General features: G+C 41.4%; 2 protein-coding genes and 1 long non-coding RNA gene across 3 annotated transcripts in view; 1 reads left to right on the top strand and 2 right to left on the bottom strand.

The window, feature by feature from the left end:
• The window catches only part of ABCC3 (ATP binding cassette subfamily C member 3), a 47,997-nt gene extending 47,068 nt beyond the window's left edge, over positions 1-929 (top strand). The window contains exon 31 of the mRNA XM_015646010.3: positions 501-929. Within this exon, the coding sequence (XP_015501496.1) occupies positions 501-609 (109 nt within the window). The 3' untranslated portion in view covers positions 610-929. The remainder of the gene's footprint in view (positions 1-500) is intronic.
• A 1,813-nt stretch (positions 930-2,742) lies between these two features.
• ANKRD40 (ankyrin repeat domain 40) lies at positions 2,743-11,431 on the bottom strand. The gene is given in 6 exon segments (XM_015645698.2): positions 2,743-3,794; positions 3,796-3,893; positions 5,093-5,274; positions 6,092-6,565; positions 8,137-8,285; positions 10,831-11,431. Coding segments are annotated over 6 exon segments (1,119 nt in total). The 5' UTR covers positions 11,007-11,431; the 3' UTR covers positions 2,743-3,754.
• Positions 11,432-12,404: 973 nt separating this feature from the next.
• LOC107212445 lies at positions 12,405-14,290 on the bottom strand. The gene is made up of 2 exons (XR_001524467.3): positions 14,135-14,290; positions 12,405-12,773 (listed from the first exon to the last, which is right to left on the bottom strand). It is a non-coding gene; the product is annotated as an uncharacterized LOC107212445 (long non-coding RNA).
• Between the last annotated feature and the right edge of the window lie 37 nt (positions 14,291-14,327).

Raw genomic sequence — 14,327 nt, 5'->3', positions numbered from 1 at the left:
TGTGCCATATAATCCCAGAATTTCCAGCCCTGACTTTGCCTCTGTTGGCACAGGGAACAGGTTCTATATTCAGAAACCAGACCTTTGTAGGGGACACTGCCCAGGGGCTCTCCTGGCACTGTCTGGAAGCTTATGGAGCCTCGTTAAACCAGCAGCTGCTGTAACTTCTTCACTAACAGCATGTCATTTTAATTACTTGAAAATATATTAGGATTCTTCATGAGCTTGTATCTCCTTGGCTTTCTGGAACTACTGTTTCAATTCCAGATGCTTTTTTTCCCTCTTCTTGCCCCTGGGAGACAGTGATTGCCCTATAACTTTTTACAGCACTAGCTCAGGGAGAATGTTTATCATCTGTTGTGTTTTAATGTGAAAATAATTGAGGAAAACAAAAGGCAAAGATTAGAGTAGCTTGCTTTGTGACACAAGCAGGTACCACATTCCTTGTGAGGAATTTTCTGACACATCTATTCCCCCACACCATCTTTTGTTTTGTACAGGGTTCTTGTTCTAGACAACGGGACCGTAGCTGAATTTGACACACCTGCAAACCTTATAGCAGCAAAGGGCATTTTCTACAGTATGGCCAAAGATGCAGGACTGGCATGAAGAGAAGACCCCTTGGGTTTTGGTTTGGTGTTTTTTTAATATTACTGACTTGCCACAAAAGTGACTTATGAATGTACTGTAATTTACAAAACAGTTTTTGTTATAAACTAAACTTGTGATATGTGAACGAAGTATTTTACAATTATAAGGACCAGGAAGTGAATTTTATACTTTTAAATATTTTCTGTATACATAAAGTATTTTATTATATTCTTTTTTTTCCCAAAGAATGACAAATATTCTGCCAATGTATGTACCACAGTGCAATTACGTACTGCATTCAGGTTTATAATTAGTAAATTATATTAATGGTACAAAATGCACCTGATTTGTGTGTTTTCTGCATAAGGATTCATAGGATTTGAAGTGAAATGACAGGCCCAGTTAAGCTGTGACTCAGCTGAGTAACAGTGAAATGCTGTGTAACCTCTGAGTGGTTCCAACCTGTTCCTTTCAATATTTCCCCAAGGACAAGGGAGTCCTGGGACCTTTAGGATCCCTGTTCAGGGCAACTCTGACAATATATAATTCCTCTTCAGCCTAAGAAGCAACATGTATTTAAATCTACACCTACAAATGGCTTCATATAAAACATAAACTACAGGTTTTTTCCAACTCAGTAGACCCCACACAAACCCACAGGGCCACGACTGGACTAGAAGTATTAGAATTTTGCTGTATGTCTTTGGGTAGGAAATCACTAAGATTTGGTCTCCACTTAAAGTGAATGTGCATGATGAGACTGGTGTGCATTTAGTTTATCTTGTTCAACGCTTCATCATCTGAAATAATGGTGATTTGTCTTGCAGAAACAATTATCTATTTTATTATTGATAACCAGGCCTCCTCAGATAAAAGGAGCCTGTGTTCAAACAGCATTTGCTGCTAGAATCTGCTACAACCTCTTTTGCTTTAGTTGTTTATGTTTTACACTAAATACTCCAGAAAACCACCCAGCAAGAAAAAGTTCCTATGTTTTACCAGAAGGAAAATGCAGAAAAACTTTGAGAAGACAAAAATAATAATTTATTAATTCTTACAAATTATACTTCTTAAATAGACACCCGAATCTGCAGCCAAGCATTTATTAGACATTAACATTTCATGTAGCAGAGCACAAAGTAATGAATTATTTATCACACACAGAATGTAGTGGATATACACTGATGGGATTAGGGAGTGTTAATAGTATCTTCCTGGAATAAACTGCACAAGGTATAAAAATATTCCTGGGAATGCATAAATAGGGATCAGCATCTGTGCAAGGCTGCTGCCCCAACAGCTGAGCTTTTCTCTAGGAGGTCTTAGAGGTTAACCCAGAATACTCCTGGATTCAGCCAATGCCTGAACTATCCTGTGCTGTGGAGAAGGCAGCAGCCAGGGTGATGTGAGGAATGACAATTTTATTATTCCACTACAGAGAACTTAATATTCCAGCAGCAATCTGGTATAAAAACAGATATTGCCAATGCCTGGGACGATGTTTGACCTCTGGCACTTTGCAGAAGAGGCTTTTTCAGTGTGACAAAACCTTCACCTGGGGAGCCTGAGCTTCAGTGTGGTGGCTGGGCACAAGAATTCAGGTGTTAGCAGGGATCAGTGCTGGCAGCTGAGCCCCAGCCTGGTGTCTGACAGCAGGGCGGGAGCTCCCTCTGGTGTGCTCAGTCCCTGTGCTCCAAGCACTTCAGGAGCTGAGAGCAGCCAGCCCAGGGTGCTTTGGGGACAGTTCCCACTGGGTTGACGGTGACACAGGCAGCTGCTGTCCCTTGCTGCAGCCCCAGGACAGCTGGAGACTGTGCTTGGTCCCCAGCTCCAGGCACAGGGACTCAGCCCAGGCCTGCCCCAGCAGCCGCACGGACACTGCGCAGCCTGCTCAGGCTCTGAACTCTGAGAAAAAAGATAAATTCCTTTGGCAGCTGCAGTTTCCAAAGAAACTGGGGGGAAGGAGGGTGGAAGGCAAAGAAACAGGAAAATTCAGACCAGTTTGGTACATTCTGTTTGCCTGTTACATCTCATACTTTAGTTTATTCATCTAATCCACAGCATCTGCACTTCTCGTGGCCTACCAGCATAGAACTGTTCCTCAAATTCAAGTGACTAAATACTAAAATCAGATAAAATCCAGCTCTTAAATACTTTTCAATTTCTTTATTTGAGAATTTCACAGCAAAGTAATCAAATTCTGACTTTTAAGTAACTGTGATTTTCTTTTCAGTAAACTACATGGGTAAACACAAGTTACGGTGAAAAAAAGAAAATACATTGCATAGGAACATCAAGATTGGCTATCAGCCCAGAGAACCCTGGGTATTCACTAGTTTCTTTTTACACAGGTAACTATAGGTTCAGGATGCAGTTTTTCTCAGTTAAGTAGGTCAAAGGAAAATAAAATTACACTTTTTGTGCTTTTAAAAGGGGAAATTAAAGCAGCATTGAAGAAATGTCAACACAGTAACAAAAATAGTATATTAAATTGCACATGTCAATTGCTCATGTATACACTCACAGACAACACTAAAAGGGATTTTGGTTGAGAGTATATATTTATTATTTGAATAATTACTGTCACTTTTATTTTCAACCTGAGAAACAGGGAAAAGTGTAAACAGGGATTAAGAAATCACAGGTAATAAGTCACTTGATAGAATTTAAACTTGACATAGTTTTGTGCTTCTATAGATTTAAACCCTTCCGGGGTTTTTTTTCCCCTCTAAGTAAGATAGGACTTAATAAGCATGATCTAAAAAGAGAACATTGATGGTAATGGACTCAGTACAAATATTAAATGGGCTTCATGGCAGGTTCTTTAGCTCAACTACCTCTGCTATTTTATAGCAAACAAATTATTAGAACAGCTTAAAGTAAGCCTTTCCCTGAGAGCTGCTAACTCTGCAGTATTTCATTACCTTTGTGTAAGGAAGAGTTGCATTAACAGATAGTTCTACCAATACTTCCTGTGCATTGAGCTACTTTTATACCACACTCACTGTTCATAGATTAACTAGAAGCTGTAAATGTGCATAACCACTTCAGTTTATTTCATGGTTAACAAAATAGATTTTTTCACATCATTAGCCCTTTTAGATACTGTTTTTCAAACCCAATTGTAAAATGAAAGATAAAAATATTTTGGTTTATTCCTTAATTAGTACATAAGTTCTGATGCCTTCTTGTTATACCCACTGTTCAGAAAGTGTTGGGACTCTGAAAAGTAAGTTTTTGTCGCTTACTGTTAGAACAAGCTCCAGTTCTTGGAAATCCTGTAGCCTTGCAACATCCTTGTCCTTTAAACAAATACAATAAGGAGTTAGGTGATAGTGTCTGTTAATTTTGCAGAGGTATGTTAAAATAATAACACAAGGTATGTATTTATTCATAACTATGACCGTTTTTGACAGTGAACTGGAAAGCAGATATCCTGCTGCACCTTGTATTTACTCTGGGGTCTTATTCAGCTATGCCCTTATAAGTCTATTTTTAGAGGGAATGCAACACTGACGGTGACTGCAAGTGATTAGTGGGATTACACTTGTCAAGATCTACTGTATGCCAACCAAATCCTTCTTTTCTACCCTTGCTAACTCTTGGAAGCTGATGAATTGATGCTTGCACCTACCCAAGGAGGTACTGGATGTGGTTGGCTTCCTTCAGAGCTACCCAGCAAGGCCAGCTCTGAGCCCCTGCAGCAGTGCTCTGCTGCCAACAGCAGTACACAGTCAGATTTGTGTCACTGCAGGAACAGTAGGGGTCCTGAAGTCCTACCAGAGAGCCTGAAGTGATTAGAGGTGAAAATAAAAAGTTCTTTCAACAATAACCAAAGTTGGAAAGTGAAAGAATTGCTCATGTCTCATTTTTTCTCCACTTCTTGACTAACACAGAGTAAGACATCCTGTAGTCAGTGAAGATGCAGCAGAGTGAAGTTTGTTAATCTATTTCTAATCAGATTTGCCCCACAAGTAATGCCAACAATGCTCTACAAAGATTTAAGGATGAGAGAAAGGTCAGTGGTAAAACAGGTCAGCAGGTCCCTTCTCTGCTGGCTGCAGGGTAAATGTCACTGAAGGAAGGACAGTTATGTTCAGAGTAACCCTGAAAAACACCTCTGTGTAAGGACTGCAGCCAGGCCTTGCTGAACTCACAGGGTTTGGTTGAGCTCTGCAGGCCTTGTAAATGCTGTTGGCAGCTCACAGTGGTGTTATGCTGTAATGAATTTTACAACAGAGTCATAAGATAAGGTATTAACTGGGTCCAGCACCAAATGATTATGAAAGGAGGTGATCAAGAAATTTGAGAACCTTTTTACTTAAGAAATCCCAAACAAGTGCTAAGTGTTTCCAGTTGAGCAGAGATTTTTCATTTTTGTTTTGGGTTTTTTTTTTTTCCAACATGGGCCTATGCAAGTGACCAACAAATTATTCCTTTATAACAGTACCCTAAAAATCTCTTCTATAAGTTGCTGCACTTCAGAAGGTAGAGCTCTTACCTTTCTTAACATTGTATTTGGTAATTTTCTGATCTTCTGGACGTGCTCGGGGTTCACACCCAGCTCACGGCAACTCACTCGGAGCAGCTCCTTGTAGGTCAGTTCTTGTCTGTCCAGTTCAATTTCAATGAAGTCATTTTCTCTAAGATTAGGGGTTTTTATTCTCACTTTAAGCACCAGTTCTATTAGAAATAAAAAGTCACATTAATAGGCAGAGGTATAAAGGAACTGGAAACAATGCCTTTATAACAACTTCCAGGTATATCTATGTTCTGTTAACCTCATTTGTGTCACTGGTAAGAATACATGAATCCTCAGAAAGCAAAACTTGGAATTCTATGACCACAGTTTTAATTAGATTGATTTCATCAAACTATATGAAAAAATCATAGCAAATCTAATGCATTATATGTGTACATGTCTGAAGCACTGTATGAATACTCTTTTAATTGATTTAAACTGGTCTACCAGCAGCTTATACCAGTTACCAACTTCCTGAGCAAACCAAGATTTCTTTATTGGTATTTCTTGCTCTCAGTTACTTCTCATTGCTACCCCATGGTATCACAACACCTTTTACTTGAAGAATGAAAGAATGGTAACTGGAATTCCAGGTTTCCCTCTCTAGGTAGGCAAAGTTTCCCTGCAGAACAGGCAGATCCTAGAACAGCTCAGTGCAGACTGTGAGCCATGTGAGTTTCTCTTGAGCACACTGGCTGCTTGCTCATGATCTGTATTTGCAGCTTGGACTATGCTATTTAGAGAATTAGATTACCTTGGTGTCTGTATGCTTTTATAGCAATTGAGACAGCAAATGTTTACATCAATATTTTAATAACAGTTCCAGCAGAAACAGGATATCTGCCTACTTCATTCCCTTCAAATGTTTCTTGAATGCCAAAGCACGGCAATCTGAAAGTCTCTGGAAACATGTGATTAGTCTGCATTGCCCAGGGTGACAGAAGATCCACACAAACCACAAGAGATTTTTGGTGTTACCTTGCACGTTGGGTGGAAAAGCTCCTGTGAAGAAAACAGGCTGAAAGGCTGGCACAGGCCCCATGCAGGAGCTGTTCCCTTGCTGGGGTAGGAATTGGTTGGATCCTGCTGGTGAAGAGGGGCTTCTCCCCCAGGACACTGAGCCCTGGTAAACAGGAGCTCTCTGGAGGAGAGGATTTGGGTGTGATGGCCCAGCAGACCCTCGAGGCAGGGGTGGGATGTCCCCATTAGGAGGCACCTCAGGAGCATTGTTCCCGGGCTGCAATGGTCCTTGTGCTCGTCTGTAGGTGTCAGAGTCAGGTACAGATGGAGAGATGATGTCTTGTGCTTCCAGGTGTGAGACATTCCCATTCAGGGCAAGATCTGGAACGCTGGTACTTGAGGTGTAAACATATGGGAAAGGTGGGTTAGCCAGGTAATTGGGGACGATTGGCAGATCTGAATCTTGCTTCAAGTCTGGGAGTTCATCTTCCACTGTAAAACAAACCAAACAACATTCTCCAAGACTGATTTTGGCTTTCTTTTTTTTCTTTTTCTTTTCTTTTCCCCTATTTTTTACACAAGGGAATGCAGTGTTAAAAGCATCATGGGTTAGAAGATGCATCAAGAAACACTGTGTCTTTTTTCCTGTTGGAGTCAGAGGCACAGAGTGTGTGCCCTTATCTCTGACATCCAAGAAAGCACTGAATTTCATATAACACCATGAAAACAACTGTTAAATAGAAAAACTGAAAATGTAAGTGTGTAAATTAGAGAGTTTTCTTAAGTCACTGCGTGAGAGGGTTGAAGTTTAAGGTTTGAGATAGTTATAAAATAAGAGGCAAGATGGAGGAATTAGGGTATTGTCTCTTTTCCTTCTTCTTTCTTCTTCTTCTTCTTTTTCTAGAGGTTTTTGGGTAGTAGTAAGTGATTGGATAGAGAATGTTGGGTCACTAAGAAAAATAATTTACTTGGCATTTGTTAATTGGTTAAATAGATATACAAAAAACCTTGAAGAAGATCTTTGTTAGCCATTTTGCACCTTTCAATCTTAGTGCAGGTAACTCCTTGTACCCTGTATACATATAATGGAGATAAAAGAAGAATAAACAACCAAGTCCAAACAAGAGAAAACTGCCTCTCTCTCATCAATCTTCAGTCCAAGGGGGAGAAAGTACCCAACTGCAAATGTCCCATCAGGACATTTTCCTACAATAAACAGAATGCTCAGGTGTTGCCATACAAACATAAAAGCTTTGTCTCATTCTAATAATTCTGAGGGTGCTAATTCCTTCTATACACTGCAGTACTTCTGTTTTGGCTTGTTTTAATCTGTAGCAGCACATGGTATGGCAACATGATCTCTGGTGGAACAATGCTGTCATCTTCATAATATATCAGGCAACAAAAAACAAAGGGTTGTATGTTGTTTGCTGTCAGGACAGAGGATAAAGGGAAGAGAACATGCAGTGCTGGGAAAGCTGCAGCATTACCCATTCAACAGCTGGCAGAGACAACAATGAAAACAAAACCAGACATAGGAGTACCAAGGAGAGACAAGAGGTTGTTAATCGACCACATTTCAAATTACTTATCACCTCCAGCAGCAAAACCTGCTCTGGTCCAGCAGCTACAAAATGCGATAGAGATGCTCTACCTGTTAATGTCCTTTAATGAGCCGTTTATCTGGGCTAATTTTTGATTTATCCAACACACAACATGAGGAATATTAGGTGTTGCTCATACAAATTTGAGAGATTTCTGTCCTGCTCTTCTTCTGAAAACTGGAAACTGCATTTACTTAGCAGATTGCATTCCTAAAAATACAGTTTTTCTGAATTTCCAGTGTTTAAAATAAAGGTTTGACTAGCTGGGTATGGAATTTATTGGTAATCACCTTTACTTAAACTTTGTTTTCTTACCATGTAAACACTCTAGAAAGTAAGTCCTAATAGTAAAATCTAAACACAGTGTCTTCACATGCAAAACAAAGATTGGAGCACACATGCTTTTAACACCCTTTTACTAATCTTTGATGATCATATGGCACAGCCACTATAGGTTACCTCCCAACATCTTCCTGATCTCTCTCTTGGATGTTAACTGGGCTGGCCTCTCCCCTTTCTTCGTCAGGATGTCCTTGTCAGCCCCAGCATGCAGCAGATAAGCCACAACCGCCGCGTGGTTCCGCTTACAGGCCCAGTGCAGACAGGTCCTGTGTGTGGAAAACATGAACACTGTGTCAGATCCTGAGTTATGGCAGATTAATCTCTACTCCTTCTTGCTGCCCATGAGAAGAACACCCTCTGTACATGTAAAGTAGGTTTGATTTGCAAATTTCCTTGGAAATTCACCCTGGATTGGGAGTCTGCAATGGCACCTGCTGATGGCATTTTCTCTCTGCTCCAATGCTCTTTACTGCAGTAGCATTTTTAAAGTTCAGGATCTTTTCAATTTATCATTTCTTAAGCTACAGCTTTTAGGCTACTGGAAAAATAAGTATGAAAGTAAGGTTTGTGTATGATATTTTAATCTTTGAAAGAATCAGCTGTACTTAGAATACTTGTGTTTGTGTGTATATGTGATCTATTACCAGTATCTCCCTAGGATGCTGTATGTACTCTTTAATTAATGCTGCCAGCACAAGTACTTGCACTTTCTGGCAAGTAAATTATGTTTAAAATATTGTGAGCAGTTTCTAAGAACAGTTCTTTGCCCAGTTGCCATTTGCTGCATCAGTAATTACTCAGCTTAGATCTGCAGACAACAAATTTTCTGCAATCTGTAAGTGATGCACACAATTAATCCCTCTTCTGTATTTTCAAATTATTGTTTGCAGTTGCTGGCTAGAGAAACATGTTAAGGAAACATCCTGAAAGCTTCTTAGTGCTCATATCTTATTTAGTGTGTGTATTAAGGACTTATAGACTCACATGTAACTTGTTATAGAGTTGTACCATTCCTTCCTATCCCAGGTTCCAGCGGTGTTTGACCTTTCCCTAGCTTTCACACTTTATTTTAATTCTCTAGCTCCAGCTGAAGAAAATTCTTAAGAAAAATGAGCATGCTCAACCCTTCTCAAAGTTTGTTTATTTATTTTTTAAGACTTATATAAAACAAAGCAGAGATAAATAAACTTAGAAGGGAAAAAACGTTCAGTTGAAAGTCCCGCTCCAAAAAGCTTTTTCCACTTTGGTTGGTTTGGTTTGGTGGGAATTTTTTTAGTGAAAGAGATTGCAAAGTCAGAGAGACAGGGTGGTATTTGCATTGAGCACAAAATTTACTGTTTAAAAAAGTTTAGTTTTTAGAGAGGACGTGTAAGGCTCAAGAGCACAGACTCATTTTGGGATTCATTCTGACAATTCCACATGGCCTGTGAAGAAAGGAACCATCTACCCACAGACCTGATATGTACCAAAATATAAGTACTCGACATCTCTAAACATCACGCATACTAAAAAGCTCACTGCAAAATTTTAAGCGTACAAACTTAAACAATAATGAAGATCCATTTATTGCCATGGCTAAAAATTACCAGATCATTATTTTTGAAAATATTTAATTTCATTACAATATTTATTTAATCAATTCCAGTTTTAGACACAAACTCATTCTGATGACAGGCTGCTTTTCATCTCACTAAGATAATTCAGTGTCCTGTGAATCAGTTACTTTAAATTTTTACAAACTTTAATTTTAATTACAATTTATATAGCTCAAGTTTTTAAGTGTTCCACACTTTTCAAAACTGTTGATGGAACTTTCATCTTTAGAATTCTTGCTCCTTTCCTAATTTTATTTTTCCTATTTTTAATTATAATGTCATAGAATCCTAGAATTGTTTGAGTTGTAAGGGACCTTAAAGTTCATCTTATTCCACCCCCTACCAGGGGTAGGGACACTTTCCACTATCCCAGGTTGCTCCAAGTCCTGTCCAACCCAGCCTCAGACATTTCCAGGGAAGAAGAAGCCAATTTCTCTGGGCAACCTGTGCCAGGGACTCACCACCCTCACAGGAAGAATTTCTTCCTTACATCTAACCTAAGTCTCTCCTCTTTTAATTTAAAACTTTCCCCCTTGTCTTATAACTACCTGTGTAAAAAAGTTGTTCCCCCTTTTTTTATAAGTTTATAATTTTAAGCACAAAACAGCACAGTAAATACAGGCTGAATTTTAACCTGTGGAAAACAGTCTCCAAAAATGCCTGACCATTCCCTGTAAAATCCTCCTTCAAATAAAATCATGTGTGTGTTTATGTTTACAGTGTTACTTGTACAAGTGTCTATTACAGACCAACCTTTGCTTTAGTGTCCTCAGGTGGATCTGAACGAGATGCCAAATCCCAAGTGTTTCTATACATCACTGGAACAAGTTCCCTGCTTGAAAGTCATTTTCTAACTTGAGTTAATAATAAATATTTCTGCTTAGGCAAGAGCACATAAAACCGGGGTTCGTGTTCTGACAGACCACGCTGTCTCAGGCCGGAAAAAGAAAAATCAAAACCAACACTACAAAGTAAGTCCACAGTGACCTGGAGAAGGGGCAAACAGGAGAGAGGTGGAGTGGGGACGCGTGTTTGTGACCCCGGTTATCCTCTCTGGAATAGGGACAGCTCCATAACGGGGTATTCGGAGACAAATCGACCTTTTCCTTCTCCTCGATTCACCCTGCCTCGCCTTTCCCGTGCGGAGCGAACCGGCGGCAGCCTCCGCACGGAGCCGAGCTCGCCGAGAGACCCGGGGCTCGGGGGGTGCCCTTACCATCCGTTGACTTCATTCTGGGAGTTGAGGCCGACCCCCAGCTCCACGAGCCGCCGCACCTCCTCCGCATCGCCGAGGGCCGCCGCCTCCCGCAGCCGCTCCTGCCGCTCCCGCTCCGCCATCTCCCCGCAGCTCCCGCCGGGCTCCCGCATCGCCTCCCGCATCGCCTCCCGCATCGCCTCCCGCACCGCCTCCCGCAGCCCCGCCGCCGCTCCCTGCTCCGCGCTCCGGCCCGGCGGACACTATTGCCGGTGACAACCCGGCCCCGACAGCCGGTTCCGGGGCGCGGCCGCTGCCCGGCTACGGGCCGAGCGGGGAAGGCCCGGGTAGGTGCTGTTTAATAGATATAGAAAAGCATCGTACACCCTGTCTCCTCTGCTGATTGTTTTTGCGGGCTCTGGATTTGTCATAGTGTGAATTATGGAATCATTGAGTGTTAAATGTTGGGAGGGACTACGGATTGTAAATATGAGCAAAAGCAGGGAGCACAGTGCCTGTGGAAGAGCAGGCCGCAGAGCTCTCTCAGTCTCGCCTGAGAAAGTGGCCTGAGAAATCATGAGAAATTAAAACAATCCTCAGAAATAGAAGACAGCCTTGCAGGTGCTGTTTGTCAGTTTCTTGTTTTCTTGCAGAAGAAGGTCGAGGGGTGGTGTACACCACTGACTAGTGATGGTGATGTGTTAATTCACTAATCAATAAGAGTTTTACCTTTCTGTACTTTCACGTATCGGTCTATAAAATAAGATCTGAGGTAATAAACCTCGCCCTCCTGATCAACTCACAACAGAGTCTGTGTTGTGCTTCTCACTGTTCCCAGTAAAGCGACAAGGGACCTTAAAGATCATCTCGTTCCACTCCTTTGTCATGGGCAGGGACACTTTCCACTAGACTGGGTTATTTAGAAGCCACATCCAGCCTGGCACTGGACACTTCCAGGGGTGAGTCATATTTCTAGCTGAGTGTCTGTGGTAATTTAATTAATATTAATTTTATCCAGTGGTTTTACTCAAGGAAAGAAGAACTTTATGATAACCACTGTTATGCAAAAACCTGCTGTTAAAGAGGCTAAGTAGAGGGATTCAGAAAAAATGGGTTTGCCTGGTGACTGCATGAGGAGGTAGTGAAGAGATTTTTAAGATTATGAGGATTTGTGTTGGGAAGGAACATAACACTCATCCAGTTCCAACCCCCTGCCATGGGCAGGGACACCTTCCACTAGACAGGTTGCTCCAATCCCTATCCTGTCTGGCCTTGAACACTTCCAAGGATGGGGCATCCTCTTATCCTGCCTAGGAAACTCTCCATCATCTTTGTGTGTTCTCAGCAGAATCAACTAATGCCTAAAAAACCTAACTAAAATAAAGATCACTGTCTGCAAAGCAATTGGAAAGATTATAGGTAATTCCTGCCACTTGCATGGTTTGGTTTGAAAAGCTGTTTTTTGTCCTTGTGGATTTGTCCTAAACCAAGTTCAAAATAATAATTCCAAACTCCATTCAAACTTTTGTATTCCAGCTTGCTCTGTGCAGCCACTGCACCATGCCAAGGAATTCTGAAGTAGTTGGGCTCCAGTGTAACTCCTGTTTGCTTCCTTTATGCAATCAGAGCATTACAAAGAAACTGAAACAGTCCAGTTCTGCTCCAGTTCCCAATACTAGCACTCCACCTTCCTTCCCATCCCCAAACCCAGACTGCAGGATATTGACTGAAAATTCATACCATAACTTGTGTTACATTGATTTCAATCACACTGTTCCAACCGTTCCATTGGGTTCTTAAATCAGTACAAAATTGCAAAGCTTGGAAGAAGTTTGTGGTGCATTAGGGAGAGATTTCCAGTAGGAAACTCCTCAGGTGCTTGCATGAAGTCCTCAGTGATGCTGAACAAAGTTGCTGTCAGTCTAAGTGGTTTTCACAGGATCAGCATGAACAGTGGCTTCAAGCTTTTAAAAAATATAATTAAAATTTTAATTAATTGCATGTACTTAGGACATTCAAAACAATGTTGAAGAATTGGGAAATAGTTGACAATTGCTATTGTATTCAGTATATATCAAGTACAAAGTCACATGTAGAAGGGAAAACAAAATGGACTGGTTCTAAGGTCAAAGAAAAAGATTTACGTTACATATGCAGGACTTCTATTTTTCCTCAAACTGTGAAGCTTTCCAGGGAAGTGGTGGAGTCATCCAGTGTGAAAAATAGAGTTCACTCTGTAGACTTTTTAAAAGATTAATAAGGGGATAAAAAGGGACAATGTTCAGTGCTGGGGTGTTTCTGGCTATTGGCCAAAGAACATACCAGCAGATTAAGACCGTGTTATTTATGTACTGTTACATTACTGAGGCATATGCATATTCATGTGTTTCATATATTATTCAGACATTCTTGTGAGCTTTTTGATGTTTCAGGAACTCTTTTGTTTGATTTTACACACCATCTTATCTGCATGACATCCTGTGGGTTGAGTCCATATATTTTTATTTCTTCTTGTGTTTCCATCCTTTTGTTTCACACACCCTGATAAGAAGTTAACAAGTTCTTCTATAATTCTTCTCCAGTGCTCTAGTTTGTGTCAGTTATCACTTAGAGAGGTTGATCAGCAGATGTGGGGGGAGCAAGCATAATTCCCTTCTCTTAGTAACACCATTCTCTTAGTTACTTAAGAGCATTTTAACATTTCATGTATTGCTAAGACCTATGATATAGTACATTCATCACACCACTATTTCTACAAGCTATATGGTGCAAAACTAATAGATTGTGTTACACTAATAAGCAGCCAAAAGGAGTTAAAATTTGTACCATATCCAAATACTTAGGATCAATAACATGTAAAAGCTAATACATAAATACAAAAGCCAATATTATATTGTAATTTTTAACATTTTAAGTTAAGCGTTCAAAAAACGTGTGGATGTGGCGATTGAGGACATTGTTTATTAGTGAGTGTGGTGATGGTTGGGCTGGATGATCTTAGAGGCCTTTTCCATCATAACGATCCTACAATTCCCTGCATTTCTAAGAGATCATGCCCAGCTGGAGGCACTCAGGACCGGGACTCGGTAGCTTCCAGGAGCGGTTTGGGTGATTTTATTCTGCCAGGACACAGAGGGGGCCCTGAGGCTGCTTCAGCTGTGCCCAGGCCCGTGTCCATAGCCTCCAGCCACGGCCAGCAAAACCACTAGCTGTGTGTGTGGGCTGTGTCCCGGTGCCCTGACACCGCACTGGGCTGGACACTGCCTGTCGCGACAGCTTTCCATCCACAGTGACACCACAGCGAGCACATTATCGCTCATCATACGTCTCTGGGCTAGACGTGTTTGCCGTGACACCTCACTGGGCAGGACACCGTCTGTGTGGCACCCGCTGTCCCTCAGGCGGAGCCAGGCACGGCTGTGGCGGTTCCCCGTTCCGGTGTTTGCCGGGACTCCCCGCCGCTGCCCGGGCTGGGCGGCACGGAGGCGCCGTGAGGGAGCGGAGCACGGCCAGCCCGG

Source organism: Parus major, chromosome 18 (genome assembly GCF_001522545.3).
Source record: "Parus major isolate Abel chromosome 18, Parus_major1.1, whole genome shotgun sequence".
NCBI classification, from domain to species: Eukaryota; Metazoa; Chordata; class Aves; order Passeriformes; family Paridae; genus Parus; species Parus major.
Note: the sequence above shows the minus strand (reverse complement) of the source record. Positions and strands in the feature narration are given on the sequence as shown.